General features: G+C 48.1%; 1 protein-coding gene across 1 annotated transcript in view; it reads left to right on the forward strand.

Moving 5' to 3' along the window:
* Positions 1-8167: 8167 nt before the first annotated feature.
* gtpbp4 (GTP binding protein 4) overlaps positions 8168-23202 on the forward strand; it is a 48759-nt gene continuing 33724 nt past the window's right edge. The window contains exons 1-2 of the mRNA XM_059971908.1: positions 8168-8357; positions 22730-22912. Coding sequence (XP_059827891.1) covers positions 22865-22912 — 48 coding nt within the window. The 5' untranslated portion in view covers positions 8168-8357; positions 22730-22864. The remainder of the gene's footprint in view (positions 8358-22729; positions 22913-23202) is intronic.

Consider the following 23202-nt stretch of genomic DNA (forward strand, 5'->3'; position numbering starts at 1 on the left):
CCTTTTATCTCCATCTACCTGTACAAAAGGAATTGTTTTAAAGAATGTAATCGTATCCAATTCTACTACTGCCTCTGTTCACCCTCTGTACAAAACAGTTTCCCTTTTAATTTTTCCCTCACCTCAAATCTACGCCCTTCTAGCTTTAGACTTTCATAATCCTGGGAAAAAGACTGTGACCATGTCCTTGAGCCTGGTGTCATCTGCTTTTGTGTTTTTGTATCTTCTGCCGATTAGAAGTGGGGAGACAAGAGGATGTGTAGGCTGGGAGGAGTCCTTGATTATTTTGGCTGGTTTACTAAGTCAGCAAATGTGGAAATAGAGCTCACAGAGTCCGTGTTCAGAATTCCATGGAGCTTCTTGCGTTCTCTGGTAGAGCAATTGTATATCAAACTGTGATGTAATCGGATGCTTTAAGCAGTGCATCTGTAGCAGTTGGTGAGGGTCAACAGAGCCGGGCTGGATTGAGGATATAGAGGTGTACTCTACTCTCTCTACACCCATGACTGTGTGGCTAGGCACAGCTCAAACACCACCAATAAATTTTGCTGATGATACCACTGTTGTTGGCAGAATCTCAGATGGCGAAATGGAAGCAGACAGGAGTGAAGTAGATGGGTTGGTAGAGTGGTGAACCAGCAACAACCTTACAATCAACAAGGAACTCTTTGTGGAGTTCAGGAAGGGGAAGCTGGAAAATACAAACCAACCCTCAGTGACGGGACTGTGGTGGAAAGGGTTAAAAGTCTTAACTTCCTGGGCATCAGATGCTTCAGAGGGTTGTAGGCAAAGCCAGCTCCATCACAGCCACAAGTCTCCTCACCATTGAGGATGTCTTCAAAAGACAATGGTCATTAACCTCATTAAGCTCCCACACTATCAGGGACGTGTCCTCTTCACATGACTACCATCAGAAAGGAGGTGCAGGAGCATGTGGACCCACACTCAATGTTTTAGGAACAGCTTCTCCCTCTGCGTTATGAGGAAAGCTTGAACAGGTTAGGACTTTTTCATTGGAGCATAGGAGAATGAGGGAAAATTTGATAGCGGTTTATGATGAGGGTTATAGATAACTGCAAGCAGGGTTTTTCCACTGAAGTTAGCCGAGAAGTAGAGGAGATAGGTTAAGGTTGAAGGTGAAACATTTAGGGAGAACCTGAGGGGAATTTTCCTCATTCGGAGGATGGTGCATATGTAGAATGAGTTGCCAAGGGAAGCTGGAATGCTGGTTCGATGGCAAGCCTTAAGAGAAGTTCGCTCAAGTACGTGCATGGGAGGGGGATGGATGGCAATGGACCAGGTGCAGATCGATGGAACTAGGCTGAATAACAGTTCAGCATGGACAAGATGGGCTGAAGAGCCTGCCTCTGTGCTGCATTGCTCTATGACTCTGCCATCCGAATTCTGAATGTCCCATGAACACTACCTCCCTATTCTTCTTTTCCACTATTAATTTTTTATTGTAACTTACACTAATCTGTTCTTCCTACACTATGCTGTACTGCTGCCACCAAACAATTAATTTCACATCTAATGTCAGTGACAATAAACCTGATTTGGATTCAGATTCTCTTGGTGCACTTTCTTGTCTATAGCACGGTCAAGAAAGTTGGTTGGACCTGGGCCTATTGGTGACGTTTACACCTCGGAACTTGAAGCATTCGAACATCTCAAACTCAGCAGCACTGACATAAACAAAACTCCGTGCACTAGCACACACCCCCTCACTTCCTGAAGTTAATGACCGGCTCTTTTGCTGACAATTAGGGAAAAGTTCTTGTTATGACACCATGTCACTAAGCTCTCTATCTCCCTCTGTACTCTGACTCATTGTCATTTGATATTTGGCCCACTACAGTGTTGTCTTCTGATAACTTGTGGATGAGTCTGGCCCTGCAGCTGTTATCAGGAGGCCAAGGACAGAGCCTTGAGAGGCACCAGTGGACAAGATAATCATGATGGGGGTGTTGCTGCCTACCCTTACTGATTGAGCAGGAGGTCAAAGGTCTGGTTGTAATGGGAGGTGTTGTGTTCCACGTTTATGAGTATGTTTGGACTTATGGTATTGAAGGCAGAGCTAAGTCACTGAATTGTAGTCAGATGTATGGTGTCTTTGTTATTCAGAAGCTCCAGAGGTGAATGTAGGGCCGGGTTGAGATGACAGCTACAAGCGACCTGCTCAGGTAGTTGCTCAAGCTTTTGATGGAGGAGGAATTGGGCAACGTATTTTGTGCTGGGATGCTACAAGTATTGTATGTCCACCTCATGATTCATGCATAAAATTTCCATAGCTGAGGTCTACATTACTGTTTGCCAGTGGCAACTATGCTCACAGCCAGAATTCGCAATCGGAATGACTTAATTGTCCACCACCCCAATATGCTTTGTGATAACAAGACAGAAATCCATGTAGAATGGATGTTTCCCAGAATTGATATCAGCTGTTGCCAGAAGAGATGTGTAGATTGTTGGCCCACCCTATCTGGCTTCTGGTAGCATATCTGCCAAATTAGAATTTCTGGGCTTATGTCTCCATGCAATTTTAAAATGACTTTCTAATGTCCCTTTTAAATGTGGTAATAAAAGACACTTTAACATAAATGAGGAAGTGCTTAACTGAGGAACAGAAGACTAAGCCCCCTCTCTCAATTGGCACTGGAAAAAGTCACAAGAGGCAGAGCGAAGTGATGTCAGCGCTAAACGGCGACTCCTTTGCTTGCAGCTTCAGAAACAGTTTTATCTTTAATATCTCTATTTTTCACTTTCAGGGTTATTTAGACGACCCTGACCTGGAGTTACACGCTGACTAAGGTTCTTTGCGGGAATGGGACCTACTCTCAGGGTTTCATAACTGGCTATTGTTTGGCATGCCAAGGGCTCGGCCTACGAGCTTGGCTTGACTTTGGAGGCCTATGATCTTGGGGCTCTGGAGACGGACAGATCAAAGGTCAGTGTCGCGGCAGGAGATCCGTGTGTTGTCGGGGGAGTCAGGAAATCTACAGTTGTATGCCCAGAGACTCGAGATCTTTGGGCACAGAGCTTGAAAAAAGCGAAGTAATGGACTTTTAACATCATAAACCAATGAGTTGTTTGTTATGTCTCCCATCTCGCTATGAAACAGAGGCACCTCTTTCTCCCTTTGGGGGAGAGAGAGAGCCTGTGGTATGTCAAATACCAGGTGATATGCAAAGTCTTTGGGGTAACTGCAAGTCTGGGTCTTTGCTGTTGCTTTGCTCATACTTGAGTGCTTGGTGGTGGGTGCCGATGCCTTTTTTTTGCCGGTGGGGGGGGGGGGGTCGTTGCTTGCTGCCGCTTACGCACGGGAGGGAGGGGAGCTGGGGGAACTTTGGGGCTCTAACATTTAACTGTCGTTCATTCTTTGGGACACTCCTCTGCTTTTGTGGATGGTTGTGAAGAAAAAGCATTTCAGGATGTTTATTGTATACATTTCTCTGACATTAAATATACCTTTGAATTTACCTTTTTGAGGGGATGGTTTTGGGTTTCTTTGCCCAAATCAAAAATCTAGGCCCAAATGGAAATTCAGGATTTCTGAAAACATTTTACAGCCGTGAAATATCTTTGAAATATGACTTCTGTTGTAATGTAGAAACCTAACAAGCAGTTGTGGATTCAGCAAGGTCATAGTTGGATTAGAATTTATTATCAGACTACGCATATGTAACCACATACCAATTTGTGATTCTTGCAGCTCTGTTAATGACTCCTTAATTTCTTAATTTGCCTCCCCCCACACAATTCCATGTGTCCAAACTTTGTTCAACAACTTAATGTATGGAAATTTATTGAAAGCATTCCAAAAATCCAGATACACCTCAACTACTCTATAAGCTATATCTTCAAAGAATTCAATAAAGTTTAAGAGTGTAATTTCCCTTTAACAAATCCATATTGATTGTGTTCAATCATATAATTTTGTAACATCTCAGGCTGAAGACCCTTATGCAGAATTGAGAAAGAGAATTTGGAGATCTTCAAATAACTTGCTTTTTTCAACAACCTAAGTCTGAACATGAAGAAGAAGGAGGAAATGATTGTGGGCTTTAGGAAGGTGGAGATAAACCAACCCTCCCTGCGCATACTTGGCTCCTCCATGGAGATTTAGTGTACGTTTAGTGTACCAAGTCCCTGGGTGTTCACATAATGCATGACCTCGCCTGGTCCCTCAATATAACTTCTCTGAATAAGAAGGCACAGCAGCGCTTCCACTTCCTGAGGAGATCGAGGCAAGCGAGGCTCCACCCTCTCCCCATCATCTTAACTGAATGTTACAGGAGCACCACTGAGAGTGTCCTAACAAGCTGTGTCTCCATCTGGTATGCATCAGGTCAGACGTTCCCGCAAAGGACTGTGAGGACAGCCGAGAGGATCATAGGGGTTCCCCTACCATCCAGAGGATACATTTATCAGGAGCGCCGTGTACGCAGGTGATGTACCATCAATAACTCTCGGAGATGGGAGGTGAACGATAGGCTTTTATTAGCAGCAAAACGGAGCACGGCATCTCTGAGACTGAGGGAGGAGCAGTGCCTCCAATCGCATTTATACCGGGGTCTGTGGGAGGAGCCACAGGAGCAGTCAGCAGAGGGGTGTGTCCAGACAGGTATATGTAGTTCACCACATTCACCCCTCCTTTGTTTTAAAAGAGAGTCCCCACGGGGCGAAGTTTTTTACAAGTATATTTACAGGTTAAATCTATCAGGCAGTTGAGTCTGTCGCTGCGATCTACGTAGCACCGGCTGTGATTGCACAGGTGCCAGTGGTGATTGCCCCGGTGACGGTGGTTGTGCTGGTTCCAGCCTGACTTGAGGTGTCAGCCCATTAGGCGTAAGTAATCCCTCATGTGTGTGCGTGGTGTCCGGTATGGGAGTGTCGTGAGGAGTCTGTGTAGGGTTTGGTGTGCGCGGTGTCTCGTGGGTATATACATCGGTAGGTACAGGGTTCATAGTCACCGTGGAGTGTGCGGGGTAGGGGTCTGGTGCTCCTGCGGGTGCCAAGTCACGGATGGAGACCGTGTCCTCCGGCCCATCAGGTAAGACCACGTAGGCATACTAGGGGTTTGCATGTAGTAGGTGAACCCTCTTGACCTTCGGGGAGTATTTATTGCTCCTAGCATGTTTCCGGAGCAGCACTGGCTCTGGGGACGTCAGCCAAGCCGGTAGGGTGGTTCCAGTGACAGACTTCCTGGGAAAAGAAAAGAGTCGCTCATGAGGGGTGGCATTGGTGGACGTGCATAACAGGGAGTGGATGGAGTGGAGTGCCTCAGGGAGGACCTCCTGCCAGTGAGGGACCAGCAACCCCTTTGACCTAAGGGCTAAGAGTGTGGCCTTCCCCACAGTGGCATTCTCCCTCTCCACCTGTCCATACCTCCGGGGATTATAGCTCGTGGTCCTACTAGTAGCAATACCCCTAGCCAGCAGGTACTGGTGCAGCTCGTCACTCATAAAGGAGGACCCTCTATCACTGTGGATATAGCAGGGATATCCAAACAGAGTGAAGAGCTGGCGCAGGGCTTTTATGACGGACGTGGCAGTGATGTCGGGGCAGGGGATGGCAAAGGGGAACCGCGAGTACTCGTCGATTATGTTGAGAAAGTAGACATTGCCGTCCATGGAGGGAAGAGGGCCCTTAAAGTTGACACTCAGTCACTCAAAGGGGCAGGTGACCTTGATAAGTTGTGCCTTGTCAGGACGGTAGAAGTGCGGTTTGCACTCAGCGCAGACTTGGCAGTCCCTGGTCATCGTCCTGATTTCCTCAAGGGAGTACGGCAGGTTCCGGGCTTTCACGAAATGGTAAAGTCAGGTGACCCCTGGGTGGCAAAGATCTGCATGGAGGGTGTATAGCTGGTCGAGCTGTGTGCTGGCACATGCTCCCTGGGGTAGGGCATCGGGGGCTCATTGAGCCTTCCAGGCCAGTACAGGATGTCATAGTTGTAGGTGGAGAGTTTTATTCTCCACCTCAAAATTTTATCATTTTTGATTTTGCCCCGCTGTTGGTTGCTGAACATGAACGCAACTGTTGTGATGGAAAATAACTGGTTCTTTGAGTCTCAGCAGTAGATGCCTGGACACACACAGTTTTAATAATAAGGAATTTATTTACAAGGGTAAGTCAGGTCAACACAAGCAACTACAATTCACAGGAAGCGGTGTGGGGACAGGGTATGGTTACACAAACAAAGAACAAGGGAAAAGTACTACAACAGCTACCCCGCTTGACCTTGGATAGCTGCGGTTCCCTTACCAGGACAAACGATAGACCTTCCCAAACATAAATCAATGCACTTACCTCCAATGAGGTGGTCTGTAAGAGAGATTAAACCAGGCACAAGTCTCACCTTTTATAGCAAGGGGCTGGCCGAGATAATCCAATTAAGGTGACCAATAATTTAGGTGTGCATTGATTAGTTGGGAGGGACCAAATGTTGATTAGCATGTGGTGTGTCCTCCGACCAGCCAGGTGGCAGTGAGTCTTACATGTGGCCAGTATCTCTGGATACAGCAACTGAGCGCTGGTTGGTCAGCAAGGTGAACCTTTTGCCGGTGAGATAGTGCCTCCAGTGCTTAATCGCTTCCACTATGGCCTGGGCTTCTTTCTCCACCGCGGAGTGCCGAATTTCAGAGCCCTGAAGGGTATGAGAGAAGAATGCTACTGGCCTTCCTGCCTGATTGAGGGTAGCAGCCAGCGTGAAGTCGGAGGCGTCACTCTCTACTTGGAAGGGAATGGTCTTGTCCACCACATGCATCGCTGCTTTGGCAATGTCCCCTTTAATGCAGTGGACTTGACCAGTGGGCAGGCCTTGTCTGAGTAGTGAGGGACCCATTGGACGTAATAGGAAAAGAAGCCCAGGCACTGTTTGAGGGCTCTGAGGGTGGTGGGAGGAGGGAGTTCCAACAGGGGTCGCATACAGTCGGGGTCAGGGCTAATGACCCCGTTCTCCACGACATACCCAAGGATAGCAAGTTGGGTGGTTCCGAACACACACTTGTCCCTGTTACAGGTGAGGTTAAGAGTTTTGGTTGTTTGGAAAAATCATTGGAGGTTGATGTTGTGATCCTGCCAGTCGTGACCGCAGATGGTGATGTTATCCAGATATGGGAACGTGGCCTTCAGTTGGCACTGGTCCACCATCCGGTCCATTTCCCTCTGGACGACAGAGACACCATTCATGACACCGAGGGGGATGTGCAGGAAGTGATAGAGCCTGCCACCCGCCTCAAAGGTGTAGGGTCAGTCCTCCAGGTGGACGGGAGCTGATGGTAAGCAGATTTTAGGTCTATGGTCGAGTACACCTTGTACTGAGCTATCTGACTGAGCATATCCGCGATGCGGGGTAGGGGTTATGCATCAAGCTGCGTGAACCTATTGATGGAGCGCTTTGGTCGAGGGTCACGGAAGCCAGAGTTGCATCGCCGTCTTGGTGCCTGGTAAGCACCCGTGGGTTGGAGGCGGGGCGAGGTGGCGCCGACAAAGATGGCTGACCCTATGCCTTGCACGCAGCGCTGCTCGACCCCGATCGTGGTTTGGACACAGGCCTTGGCGAAGTGGCTCTTCTTTCCGCAACTTGAGCAGGTAGCTTCTCGGGCCGGGCAGCGTTTTCGGGGGTGCTTTTCAAGTCCGCAAACACTGCGCGGACTTGTGACTGGCAGCAGCCATGGTCAACTTGCTGGCAGGTTGCAGGGACTTCACAGACTTCACAGACAACAGGCAGTATTGGAGTATAATGGAGTATAAAAGTTGCATTGTTTGCTGTGTAACCAAAACTATGTAGTCAGCTTTGAACTTGCTATTTGCTATGCATGTATCCAATTTAGTAGGAGAATGAAATCTTAAGAATGTAGAAGACAATGGTGTGTTAATGAGAGGTAGCTAAGAGATGTAGATTAGAACAGGATTAAGTCAATGGGTGGAAACAATAGTGGCGAATGTACTTGTGATACACAACTATAGACTGATTGGATATGCTAATGCAACTAAACCAGGAGATTGCTATAAAAAATGCTATGTACAAGGATCAGTGGGCAATCAGCAACTAGCTCAATGACTGTCTCAACTTTGATTTGCAAGTTAAAGTTTAACCCTTCTTGAAGAATATTCTGCGTTTCCTGGTTGTTTGTGGGGCACGAGAAACCACGACAGCAGCAGCCGAGGTTGATTCGCCGGCCGGTTGTGGGGACTTCACGGACTCGCGACTGGCAGCAGCCAAGGTCGATTCGCCAGCGGGTGGCGGGGTCTGCAGCGTCCATGGTGCCGGCGGGAGATCGCGCGCCTGGACAGCCTCAGCGTTGTGCAGAGTGGCCTCCAGCGTGTCGGCCAGCTCGATCGCCAAATGTGAGGTAAGAACGGCGTGTTCCAGCAGCCGCTGGCGCACGTACACTGACCTAAGGCGTTTCTTACTAACAGCTCCGCATGCTGTTCCGCCATCAGTCCCCTGCAGTCGCAGACCCGCACGAGTGTCTGTAGGGCCCGGACAAACTCAGCGCTCAACTCTCTGGCCCGCTGCTGCCCTGTCGCTAAGCGATGTCTTGCATAGACGGTGTTCACCGGTCACAAGTATTGTCTTTTGAGGGCGTCCAATGCCCCTTGGTAGGTTGGCAGGTCCCTGATCAGGGAGTAGACCCGCAGACTGACCCTGGAGAGGAGAACTCTGTGCATCGTGGCAGGCTCGGTCATTCGAATCTCCTCCAGGTACGATTCGTGGCATGCAAGCCAGAGTTCAAAAGCAATGTCGGCTTCCGGAGATTGAGGGTCAATATCCAATCTGTCGGGTCGTAAAATGCTCTCCATGTTTTAAAATTGCTGCTAATAAAATAGCAGCAATTTATCTAATTTAGCTAATAAAATGCTGCTAATATTGATGCACCATCAATAACTCTTGGAGACGGGAGGTGAACAATAGGCTTTTATTAGCATCAAAACAGAGCACAGCATCTCGGAGACTGGGGGTGGGGGGAGCAGTGCCTCCAATTGCCTTTATACAGGGGTCTGTGGGAGGAGCTACAGGTCAGTCAGCAGAGGGGCGTGTCCAGACAGGTATACATAGTTTACCACAGCAGGGCCTTTAGTATTATCAAGGATCCCACCCATCCACCCATCCAGCAATCTACCATCTGGTAGGAGACGATGATGCATGAAGACAAGAATCTAAGGATGGGACACAGCTTCTTCCCTCAGGCCATTAGGCTTCTGAAATCCCTGCCTCATCACATTTGGAGTGTTAATGGATAATTTGCACTGTACCCTATGTAATGTATGTAAAATATGTAATCTATTTCTTTTAGAGCAATGACCCCCCCCCCACATCATGTATTAATCTGTTGTCTGCGCATGTGCATTGATTTCTCTCTCTCTCGCTGCAATGTGAATACACCAGTTAAAGCCATCTCCCATGTGCTTGCTTTCACTTAATCGATATGTAGTTGTGCACAGACACAACAAATTGGAGACGAGGACGAACCTGAATGTTAGAAAATATCACGAACTGCATCCACAGTTATGGCACGATTACAGGACGGAACAGCGAGAGATAAACTGTATAGAGAAAGCTGTCACAAATGCTAACAAATGTGTGAATACAGTGCATAGTTACAGTGAAAGACACGCTGAAGCTGAACCTAAAGTGAAAATAACGTGGCAATGGCTTCAGTCAGGTGTTACGAACCCCGTAACTGGGTGTCTTACCAGCAAAGATAGGAGTAGCCGTTGAAGTCTGATGATACTATTTTTAACAGTATTTATTAGTAAAAATACACAAAAACAATATCAATGCAAATATACAGATAATAGACGTCATCAATGCTAAACCTAAAAGTGCGGGTATAATAATCATCAATAAGAAATAAGCTCTATTGTTGTCTAGGGGATAATGAATTGTCCGATGGAAATATAAAGTTCAGTTCCGTTCATATAGGCTGCAGTCGTTGTTGATCACTGTGTTGCAATTTTGAGAGAGAGAGAGAGAGAGAGAGAGAGAGAGAAGCTATTAACTTGCCAACTTTCCTTTTCTTGATCTTGATCCGTATCTGTATCTAGACCATTCCGTGGTGGACTCATCACCCAGGCAAGGGTGGACACATACACAAGCCCCCACCGGTCTCGTAGTGTTTCTCCTGGTGCGTCTGAGGGGTGTTCCCCAGACCCTACTTTCATCCCTACTCACAGGGTCTCAGATGTCAATCAGGTTGGGATGATGCAATCCCTCAACCAGCCCACTCTGGCTGTCCCCTGAGGGGTTTCAATGAACAGTACAGTACTCAATATACAATTCCTTCTCCAACAGACAATAGCAGTAATCAGTGGATCCGTTCTGCTTTTGTTAGAAGGAGATATTCCACCTTGTGTATTCTGGCGTTGTCTCTCTCTCATTACTGACATGATGTGTACCTCTCTCATTTCCTGGGTATCAGACCCGAAATAATAGCGATCTTGCGATTCTCAAAAGGGGGGGGTCGGGCATTGGCGATTCTGTACCCTTCTGCCCATCAGAGTTGCTCCTCATTCATAACACAGGAAAGTGACAAATTTGATAGTGCAGGTGAAGGCTGGGAGCTGTATATCAAGAACCGTATTGTAATGCGGACAACATAGAGAAGCAAAAGAAAGCCCCTACACTTCTTAGCTTAATGGACCCAAGGATGTACAGTATCTTATGCAACCTAGTAACTCCTGAAAAGCCAGCAAGCAAGATGTTCCACGAAATTGTTACAATTTTACAAAATCACTTGAGCCCTAAACCGCTGGTAATAGTTGGGAGATTTGGATTTTACAAAAGGAACCAAAGGATGAGTATGTTTCTGAATACATTGCTGAGCTGTGCAAACTTTCCCAGTACTTGACTTTAGAGATGGACTTTCAGATGCATTAGGGACAGGCTTATATGTGGAGTGCATAGTCAAAGCATTGTCTGAAAGAGACCTAATCTTAGATTCAGCATCGACCATTGCAATATCGTTGGAGACCACAGCAAAAGATGCATCAGAATTACAGAAAAGGAGGTTAGAAGGTGAAATGCACAAAATGTCCCTGAATGATGCAAGAAGCCAAAAATGTTTTCACTGAGGTGAATCCTCCCATGATGCAAATGACTGTTGATTCTAGGAAAAAATGTGCAGCAAGTGTCACAGACGGGGTTACAGACGGAGGGTGCAAGTCAGACAAAAAGCCCAACCGAAGAGAAAAAACACATAGGGTGAAAAGTTTCTCACATGAAACTGAGCAAATGCATAAAGTGACCAGATATTAAACAGATGCTACAGAGTCTGACGAAGATAAGCTGTAATGCCTAGAATTGCATAGTATTACAGAAACAGGTGACAAAATAATATGGATCGCAATAGATGAGTGCAATGTAAAACTGAAAATGGAATTGGGACACAGGGTTAGCTTTGTCTATAATTTCAGGGGCTGATTATAACAGACGGTTTTCTAAGATACTGTGGCAACCCATTTCCTAGCACATCCGAACTGGCTCACAATTAGATAGCCTACTGGGGTTTGCGAGCACAGAGCTTTGGAGCCTCTGCGCCACGGGGGGCAGGTTGAGGGAGGCTTAAAAGTGAGGCTGAGGATTTAGAATAAAGTTTTTTCCTTCGACTGCAGTTACCGACTCCATGTGGTAATTTTAGCGCTGCGTGTAGCACACTGCTACAATTGGTGACCCCGACGGTCCAAACGATTTTTGGACCAGAAATGACCGACGCCGCCTCTGTTCATGCGGTTTCATTGAAACTGCCGGGTTTCTGGACACAGCGACCGAACCTATGGTTCCAGCAAGCCGAAGCCCAATTCCACATTCACCAGATCAACTCAGAAGACACCCGCTACTACTACGTGGTGAGCTCCCTCGACCAGGACACAGCGGCCCAGGTCGCGGAGTTCGTACAGTCGCCCCCGGCAGATGGCAAGTACACGGAATTCAAAGCCCTGTTCCTCAGGACTTTTGGACTCTCACAGCGCGAGCGGGCTGACCGTTTTTCTGCACCTGGATGGTTTGGGCGACAGACCTCCTTCGGCTTTAATGAATGAGATGTTGTCTCTCGCCGACGGACACACACCCTGCCTCATGTTTGAGCAGGCATTCCTGGAGCAGCTGCCCGAGGACATATGCCTGCTGCTGTCCAACGCGGATTTCAGTGACCCCCGGAAGGTGGCAGCCCGGGCGGACTTGCTGTGGAACGCCAAAAAGGTGAGCGGGGCGTCCATCGCACAGATCTCCCAGCCACGCTCCCAGCAGCAAACTAGTCCAGGCCCGGCCGCAGAGCCCGCCAACGCCCAGCCCAAGGAACACTGGTGCTTCTACCACCAGTGGTGGGGCGCAGAAGCCCGCCGTTGTCGCCCGCCCTGCAAGTTCCTGGGAAACGCCAGGGCCAGCCGCTGCTGATGGCTACAGCGGCTGGCCATCGGGATAGCCTCCTGTATGTGTGGGATAGAAGGTCGGGACACCGGTTTTTGGTCGATACTGGTGCCGAGATCAGCGCAGCTACAGTTCGGCTCCAGCCAGTTCACGTGGGACTTTACACTGGCCGCCATAGCCCAACCGCTTCTGGGTGCGGATTTTTTGCGGGCTCACAGCCTACTTGTCGACCTGCCCAGGAAGAGACTGGTACACGCCGAGACCTTTCAGACGTTCTCCCTGGGTGCAGCCCAGTTGCCAGCCCCTCACCTCGGCTCCATCACGCTGTCCGACAACGACTTCACCAGGGTCCTGGCGGATTTCCCATCGGTTCTGGCACCGCAGTTCACAGCAGCCATGCCCCGACACGGCGTACAGCACCACATCCCGACCCAGGGACCACCCCTCCACACCCGCGCTCGGCGGCTTCCCCTGGACAAGCTCCGACTGGCGAAGGAGGAGTTCCAGAGGATGGAGGAATTGGGGATCATCCGGCGGTCTGACAGCCCATGGGCCTCCCCCCTGCACATGGTGCCCAAAGCGACGGGGGGCTGGAGACCGTGCGGCGAATACCGCAGGCTGAACGAGGCTACCACACCGGACCGTTACCCTGTGCCGCACATTCAGGACTTTGCAGCAAACCTGCACGGCGCACGGATCTTCTCCAAGGTAGACCTCGTCCGAGGGTACCATCAAATCCCGATGCATCCTGATGACGTCCCCAAAACGGCTCTCATCACCCCGTTTGGCTTTTTCGAGTTCCTCCGCATGCCGTTCGGCCTGAAGAATGCCGCACAGACGTTCCAGCGGTTAATGGACGCGGTGGGACGGGACCTGGACTTCACGTTCATCTATTTGGACGACATCCTCATAGCCAGCAGCAGTCGTCAGGAGCATCTGTCCCACCTCCGTCAACTCTGCGCCCGACTGAGTGAGAACGGTCTTACAATCAACCCCGCCAAATGCCAGTTCGGACTCGATACCATTGACTTCCTGGGCCACAGGATTACTAAAGACGGGGCAACCCCTCTGCCCGCTAAGGTAGATGCAGTCCGCCACTTCCCCCAACCCACCACGATCAAAGGCCTTCAGGAATTCGTAGGTATGGTCAATTTCTATCACCGCTTCCTCCCTTCAGCTGCCCGGATCATGCGCCCCCTGTTCGCCCTGATGTTGGGTCCGAGCAAGGACATTACCTGGGACGAGGAGTCCGCCGCCGCTTTCATTCAAACGAAGGAAGCTTTGGCGAACGCCGCAATACTAGTACATCCCAGAATGGACGCCCCTACCGCCCTCACAGTGGACACATCTAACACGGCAGTCGGTGGGGTGCTGGAGCAACTCATCGCAGGTCGCTGGCAACCCCTGGCGTTTTTCAGCAAACACCTGCGGGCACCCGAGCTCAAGTACAGTGCTTTCGACCGGGAACTGTTGGCGCTCTACCTGGCAATCCGGCATTTCAGGTACTTCCTAGAAGGTCGGCCCTTCACCGCGTTCACGGACCACAAACCGCTTACCTTTGTGTTTACGAAAGCGTCCGACCCCTGGTTGTCCCGCCAGCAACGCCACCTGTCCTACATCTCTGAATACACGACGGATGTCCGACACGTCTCGGGTAAGGACAATGTCGTGGCGGATGCGCTCTCTCGCCCTACCGTTCATGCCCTTTCCCAAGGGGTAGACTTTGAGGCAGTGGCAGAGGCGCAGCAGGCGGATGAGGAGATTCCGAGTTACAGAACCGCAGTCTCCGGTTTGCAGCTCCAGGACCTCCCCGTAGGCCCGGGTGAGAGGACCCTACTCTGTGACGTCGCCACCGGCCAGCCCCGTCCTGTCGTCCCGACAGCCTGGCGGTGCCGTGTTTTCGACTCCATTCATAACTTGGCGCATCCCTCCATCCGGACAACTGTCCGGATGGTTTCCAGCAGGTTCGTTTGGCACGGACTCCGCAAACAGGTCAGTGAATGGGCCAAAATGTGCATGCACTGCCAGACGGCCAAGGTGCAGCGGCACACCAAAGCCCCACCACAGCAGTTCCATCCCGCCCACCGGCGTTTCGACCACATTCATGTGGATATCGTGGGCCCCCTGCCAGTGTTGCAAGGAGCGCGGCACCTCCTGACTATCGTGGACCGGTTCACAAGATGGCCAGAGGCGGTCCCGCTCACCGACACCACGTCCGAATCTTGCGCCCGAGCCCTGATCACCACCTGGATATCTCGCTTTGGTGTACCGGCCCACATTACCTCCGACAGAGGCGCCCAGTTCACCTCCAGCCTGTGGTCAGCTATGGCCAGCCTTTTGGGGACTCAGCTGCACCACACAACTGCCTACCACCCACAGTCGAACGGGCTAGTGGAGCGTTTCCACCGTCACCTGAAGTCGGCCCTCATGGCCCGCCTGCGAGGAGCCAACTGGGCGGATGAGCTTCCCTGGGTCCTACTCGGCATCCGCACAGCGCCCAAGGACGACCTGCACGCCTCGTCAGCCGAGTTGGTATACGGCACGCCCCTGGTCATCCCCGGGGAGTTCCTACCAGCCCCACGGGGGCAAGAGGAAGATCCCGCAGCAGTCCTGGGCAGACTATGCGAGAAGCTCGGTAACCTGGCCCCCATACCCACTTCACAGCACGGGCGGAACCCGACCTGCGTACCCAAAGACCTGCAGAACTGTAAGTTTGTGTTTGTACGAAGGGGCGGGCATCGGCCACCGCTGCAGCGGCCATACGAGAGGCTGTTTATGGTGCTCCGGAACAACGGGTCCATGTTCGTGCTGGACGTTGGGGGGAAAGAGGAGGTTTTCACGGTGGACCGACTCAAACCAGCCCATGTGGACCTGGCACAACCGGCCGAGTTTCCGGCGCCTCGGCGCAGAGGCCGACCTCCCAAGCAGGTTCTGGCCCAGACTGTGGACATTGGGGGGGTGTATCGCCGGTTCTGGGGTGGGGGGGGTTATGTGGCGACCCATTTCCTGGCACATCCGAACCGGCTCACAATTAGATAGCCTGCGGGGGTTTGCGAGCACAGAGCTTTGGAGCCTCTGCACCACGGGGGGCAGGTTGAGGGAGGCTTAAAAGTGAGGCTGAGGATTTCGAATAAAGTTTTTCCTTCGACTGCAGTTACCGACTCCGTGTCGTAATTTTAGCGCTGCGTGTAGCACACCGCTACAATATCATTAGAGAAGACCTCAGTGATGCTGAAGAGTTACACAGGCAATGAAGTGTCTCCCAAAGGCAAATTGAAGGTAAAGTGTGATGTATGGGGGCCAAACACAGCAGTTAGAGATTTATGTTTTGAAAAGTGGAGGGCCAGCACTTTTCAGACATGAATGGTTGAGAAAAATCCAACTGGACTGGCTCTCAATCAAAGCTCTCAGTGTGGCATCAACAGGCAACTGCAGCCAAATGGTAGCACTAACCAGAGGCTGTCACAGCTGCTTAATGCTAATGACAAGGTGGTTAAGAAGGAAATAGACAAAGCAGATCAAATACTGGGCCAAAAGCTGTTTGGGAAGCAAGTAATTCAAAATGGACCCTCACAGGCACCGTTACACCCCTGGGAGTGGCCGTCATTACCATGGTAAAGAGTGCAAATTGACCATTCATGGACTCCATGCTTCTGATTGCTGTGGATGCTCATTCGAAGTGGCCAGAGGTTGTACCAGTGAGGTCAACCACCTCAGCAAAGACTGTCTCTGCTCTGAGGACTATCTTCACCAGAACCAGATTACCAGAGCAAATTGTGAGTGACAACGGACCACAATACATGTCAGAAGAAGTCGGACAGTTCATGAAGGCAAATGGCATCAGATATTTCAAGTCAGCTCCTCACCACCCCTCCCCCCCCAACAAATGGGTTAGCTGAAAGGTTTATCCAAACCTTTAGAAGTCCTTTGAAGCGATGGACAAGGAGGACATTTCTCTATAGCAGAAGGTGGACAACTTCCATTTTGTGTATCGGAACAAATAAAACACCTGGAATGCTGTTCATGAGCAGGAATCTGAGACCTTGTGTAGACCTCCTGAAACCAGACCTCCGGAGGGAAGTACAGAAGAAACAGTTCAGCCAGTTGCTAAGTGAATCAGTAAGGAGCTTCGTGATTGGATGGGAAGTCCTACTGTATGATTACCGAGAAGACAAGGGGTCACTTGGTCAGATAGCTACGGAAATTGGACCACTGATGTACACAGTGGATGTTGGAGATCAGACATGGAGACATCATGTGGACCAGATACTGATTGCACAACTGAAGAACACACTCCCGGAGTCGATTGCATCTAACAAGACAGACATATTACCCCCACCGGACTTACCTCTCAGTGTTGACCATGTCATTGACAGCAACATGACATGGGAAACTGAGAATGCTGTCTTAGACAAGACACCTACCAAACCCGATGCCACTCCACAGGTCCTGAGGCATGATGAGAACGTTATCGTTGACAGGACAGCTGCCGAACCTGATGTCACACCACAGGTCCAGAGGTGCTTTCCTGAAAGAAAGAGAACACCACCCAAAAGACTGGAACTTTAGAACTGTGAAGTTGTTATGGATTGTTATTATGAAAGCATGTTTATTTGGAATATGGGTTTATGAAAGGGAAGTAGAATCTTTTGTACATACAGTATAGAGTTTTATATTGCATTAATCTAAAAGGGGAGGAAGTGTAATGTACGGATCTATTTCTTTTAGAGCAATGACTCGCCCCCCCCCCCCCCGCAGCACTACATATTGATCTGTGTCTATGCATGCACACTGTTCTCTCCCTCCCTCTCACTGCAATGTGAATCCACCAGTTAAAGCCACCTACTGCATGAGTGCTTTTATTTAATTGATATGTACACAGATACATCACCCTATAATATTTAATTTATGTACTTTGTTTATCTATGCATAATTCATTTATAGATTTAATTCTTATTTTCCTAAATGTTCTATGTTAAATTATTGTTACTTGAGTGATTTGTGTACTACTGTGCTTTACACCTTTTCTAGAGAAATATGTGTGTGTATATATACACACAATATACACACACATTATTATATTTCATAGCTTTTAATGTATTTCACTGTACTGCTGTCACAAAATGACAAGTTTCACTATTTATACTTGTGATATTAAACCTGATTCTGATTCTGAGACAAAACTAGTTGGTGGAAGACTGAAATAAAAACAGGAAAAGCTGGAAGATCACAGCAGAAACAGTTAATGTTTCAGTTTGAAGACTCTTCATCAGAACTGAGAAAGCAAGTTAAGGAACAGAGAAGGTGGGGGAGCGGTGTGTGGAAACAACAGGAACAACAATTTATTTGGGTGAAATTATGGAGCCATTTAAAAGATGCTTAAGGCCTTTTGTTGGTGGGATGAGCTGTTAATGTTGTGAAAACTGGATGATCTGTGCAGTTCAGGTCTGATGGGACCAGTCCAGCAATCCAGAATATACAAATGAAAGGATGGCCAGCCCTGATACAAAGTTAAGTCAAGTTTATTGTCATTTAACTATATACATTTATACCATCAAACAAGACAACATTTGTCCAGAACAGGTGTAAAGCACAGTAGTAGCCCATCACCTAGGACATGCCCCCTTCTTATTCCTATCACCAGGGAGGAGGTACGGGAGGCTGAAGACATGTTCAACATTTTTAGACCAGTTTCTTCCCCTCCTCCATCAGATTTCTTAATGGACAAAGAACCAACCCGTGAACACTCCCTCCCTATTTTCTGGTATATTTTTGCACAGGGACTGCAGCGGTTCAAGAAGGCAGCTCACCACCACCTTCTGAAGGACAACTAGGGATGACCAATAAATGATGACTTAGCTGGTGACACCCACATCCTGTAAATTAAAATAAACTACTTATCCCTAGGTCACAGCCCTCTACTGCTTGTGTGCTTTCATTTATTTGATACGTAGTTGTGCACAGACACATCACGCTATAATATTTAATTTATGCACTTTGTTTATCTATGCATAATTCATTTGTAGATTTAATTCCTATTTTCCTAAATTATTGTATGTTACTTGAGTGTTATGATAGATGGTGACTCTTTGAGGCACCACCATTTGAAGATGTCCTTGATGCTGGGGAGACAAATGCACCTGATGAACTATTATTTTCATTTATTTCACTTGTCTCCTGGTCTGGAGAGCTTTATGGTATCATCGGCTCTCTGCAAAACAAGCATCCAGATGGTGTCCTCATAATTACAGGAGACTTCAATCATGTTAATCTACCCAAATCTCACCAACACATCACCATGGCCACTCGGTGAACAAACAGATTGGACCATGTTTACACAAACATAATACCTACAAAGCCATCCCATGCTCTCATCGTGACCTCTCTGACCACATTTTCATAGTGTTAATCCCAGCATACTGAAAAATGCTGAAAATTGAGGAATCAGCCAAGAGGACCATCTATATGAGTCCCAATGAAGCAATCACTATTCTTTAGGACTGTTTTGAACGGACCAACTAGCAGATGAACAAACTTGTCTTGGGCTTCGAGCTGGGTACAGATATAAATTATAACCCACATTTCGATGACAAACTCTGCAAACTTCTATGAAGATGATAGAGTTTGTCATTGAAACATTGGTTATAATCGATGAAGCCTAAGAACAGTTTGTCATATATGCCACTCCTCCTTCCTCATCATCCTCAAAGTGGATGCCCCCCCCCCCCCCAGGGCTGTGTGCTGAGCCCATTACCCACTGTCCAGTTTGCTTACACATGACTGCATGTCCAAACACCAAATGTTCTTGGCAGGAATGGAGCGCTGTCGCAGGAAAGCAGCATCCATCACCAAGGACCCCATCATTCAGGCCATGCTGTCATCTTGCTGCTGCCATCAGTAGAAGGAGCAGTTATTGCCCCTCAACCATCAGGCTCTTGAACCAGAAGGGATAACTTCACTCAGCTTCACTCACCCCATCACAGAATGGTTCCCACAACCTTTGGACTCACATTCAAAGACTCTTCATCTCAAGTTCTTGATATTTATTAATTATTTCTTCTAATTTCTTTTGTACTTGCGCAGTTTGTTGGCTTTTGCACATTGTGTGTTTACTGTCCTGTTGGGCACAGTCTTTCATTGATTCTATTGTGTTTCTTGGATCTATTGAGTATGCCTACAAGAAAACACTGAACACCGAAATCTACAGCACATTACAGGCCCTTTGACTCACAATGTTGTGCTGACCATGTAACCTACTCGAGAAGCTGCCTAGAATTTCCCTACCACATAGCCCTCTATTTATCTAAGCTCCATGCACCTATCTAAGAGTCTCTTAAAAGACCCCTTTGTATCTGCTTCCAGCACCGTCGCTGGCAGTGCATTCCACACTTTGTGTGAAAAACATACCTCTGACATCCCCTCTGTACCTACTTCCAAGCACATTAAAACTATGCCCTCTCATGTTCACCATTTCAGCCCCGGAAAAAAGCTTCTGACTATCCAAATGATCAATGCCTCTCATCATCTTATACACCTCTATCAGGTCACCTCTCATCCTCTGTGACTCCAAGGAGAAAAGCCTAAGTTCTCTAAACCTATTCTCATAAGGCATGCTCCCCAATCCAGGCAACATTCTTGTAGATCTCCCTTGCGCTCTCTCTATAGTATCCACATCCTTCCTGTAGTGACGTGACCAGAACCGTACACAGTACTCCAAATGGGGTCTAACCAAGGTCCTGTATAGCTGTAACATTACCTCAGGGCTGTTGAACTCAATCCCATGATTGATGAACGCCAACACACCATACACCTTCATAACAACAATTGTCAAGCTGCACAGCAGCTTTGAGTGGCCTATGGACATGGACCACAAGATCTCGCTGATCCTTCACGCTGCCAAGAATCTTACCATTAATGCTATATTCTGCCATCATATTTGACCTACTAAAGTGAACCACCTCATTCTGATCTGGGTTGAACTCCATCTGCCCTTTCTTAGCCCAGTTATGCTTTCTATTGATGTTGTGCTGTAACCTCTGACAACCCTCCACACTATCCACAACACTCCCAACTTTTGTGTCATCAGCAAACTTACTCTTTCTATAGTATCCACAAATGGATCTTAGACGTTTTATGTGGTGACATATATGTACTTTGATAATAAATTTACTTTGAACTTTGGAGAGCTGTCTGTGCACATCAATATATCTACAGATGTACAGCTAAGAGCATCCTAACATGCTGCATCACTGCATGGTTCAGAAACTACACTGTGGTGGGCAGGAAGGCTCTACAATGTGTAATCAAAAGTGCCAAACGTCTCTCCGCCAACAGCCTACCCACCATCAAGAGCATATTTGCAGAAAGGAGCTTGGAAAAGGCCAGTAACATCATGAAGGTTCCTACCCACCCTGCTCATGGACTGCATGTTCCAGTCCCATCAGAGAGGCGGCTACATCGCACCCAGGCCGGGATCGTCAGACTCAAAGGCAGTTACTTTCTCCAGGTAGCAAAACATGACTGTGACTGTATGGCTAGGCATAGCTCAAACACCATCTACAAATTTGCTGACGATGCAACCATTGTTGGTAGAATCTCAGGTGGCAACGAGAGGGCGTACAGGAGTGTGACATGCCAACTAATGGAATAGTGCCACAGTAACGACCTGGCACTCAACGTCAGTAAGACGAAAGAGCAGATTGTGGACTTCAGGAAGGGTAAGACAAAGGAACACATACCAATCCTCACAGAGGGATCAGAAGTGGAGAGAATGAGCAGTTACGAGTTCCTGGGTGTCAAGATATCTGAGGATCCAACTTGGTCCCAACATATCGATGCAATTATAAAGAAGGCAAGACAGCAGCTATACTTTATTAGGAGTGTGAAGAGATTTGGCATGTCAACAAATACACTCAAAAACTTCTATAGGTGCACCGTGGAGAGCATTCTGACAGGCTGCATCTCTGTCTGGTAAGGGGGTGTGTGTGGGGGGCTACAGCACAGGACCAAAAGATGCTGCTGAGGGTTGTAACTTTAGTCAGCTCCGCCTTGAGTACTAGCCTACAAAGTACCCAGGACATTTTCAAAGAGTGGTGTCTCAGAAAGGCAGCGTCCATTATTAAGGACCTCCAGCACCCAGGGCATGCCCTTTTCTCACTGTTACCATCAGGTAGGAGGTACAGAAGCCTGAAGGCACACACTCAGTGATTCAGGAACCACTTCTTCCCATCTGCCATCTGATTCCTAAATGGACATTGAATCCTTGGACAATATCTCACTTAAAAAAATATACAGTATTTCTGTTTTTTGCATGATTTTTAATCTATTTAATATATGTATACTGTACTGTATAAAGTATAACAAATAAGATTAACTTATTGTTTTCTTCTATATTATGTATTGCATTAAGCTGCTACTGCTAAGTTAACAAATTGTGGTGAACTACATATACCTGTCTGGACACGCCCCTCTGCTGACTGCTCCTGTGGCTCCTCCCACTGACCCCGGTATAAAGGCGATTGGAGGCACAGCCCCGGCCTCAGTCTCCAGGATGTAGTGTGGTGGTCATTTGCTGCTTGTTCTTTCTTCCAGCCAATAAAAGCCTATATCTCGCCTCACGTCTCCGAAAGTTATTGATGGTGCATCACAAATTTCATGTCATTTGCCAGTGATAATAAACCTGATTCTGATTATGAATACCTCCACCCCATAACATCCCCCAATACTTTATCATTGACAGTCGCCTTATTTACAAACTCTACTATGCCTTGCATTACATTATTGACACACAATCAAATAGATGTTTATAAGCTATCTTAAGTACGTACTTGTATTTATTTTCTTACATCATATACATGAGTGAAAATCTTTACGTTACATTTCCGTCTAAATGCGTTTTTTAACTCTTGTGTTTTTTTTTGTGCTGCATGGAATCTAGAGTAACAATTATTTTGTTCTGCTTTACACACAAGTTCGTAAAATGAATTAAATGCTCTGAACGAAGAATGGAGGGATATGGACATTGTGTAAGTAGAAGCTATTAATTTAGTTTGACATTTAATTAGTTCAGCGGGACATTTTGGGCCAGAGATCTTGTTCCTGTGCAGTACTGTTTATGTTGCATCTCGTGGGATAGCTAATAATAAGCATTTTGACACCATCTTAAGGAGATCAGATTTTTTTAAAAGTGCTGGAAATAAATAATTTGAGGAGTATGTGTGGAGAAAAACAGGTTAATGATATTCCAGCAGCGTCTGCATTCCTTTAGTTTAATGCTGTATTTCTTCAATCCAACCGATTTTCTACCAATCTTTCGGTTCACCTTGTACAATATTCCATTTTCTGCCCCGGACGCAGATGTTCTTCCTTGGAGGACCGAGGCGCTGAGCCGTGGAGGACCTGCACAAAGCCCATCGCAGATCTTGCCGTGGAGAGCTCCTCGATTTTCCCGGCGGCCTCTGCGGGTGACGGACCGGGACGCGTGAGGAGGCCATGGCGCTCTACAACTTCAAGAAGATCACGGTGGTGCCGAGTGCCAAGGTGGGGTTCTGGGCGGAGGGACGGACGGACGGACGGACAGACAGGGGCAGGACGCAGGGACAGCACCCGGCCCGGCTGCTTGCTGGCCTGAGGGCACCGGTTCTGAGCTGTGAGGCTCCGGACACGTGTGCCAGCCGGTGCATTTGGAGTTGGGGGCCCGAAAGAGGATAGTGCTGGGGTCCGGGTTGCAGACGGACGGAGGTGTTGGTGTGACAGGCGTGTAGGGTACGGGTGGGAGTATGGAAGAGGTTAAAGGGAATGGGGGAAACGAAGACACGGGGGTTGTGGTG

The sequence above is a fragment of the Hypanus sabinus genome, chromosome 6 (genome assembly GCF_030144855.1).
Source record: "Hypanus sabinus isolate sHypSab1 chromosome 6, sHypSab1.hap1, whole genome shotgun sequence".
Taxonomy (NCBI): Eukaryota; Metazoa; Chordata; class Chondrichthyes; order Myliobatiformes; family Dasyatidae; genus Hypanus; species Hypanus sabinus.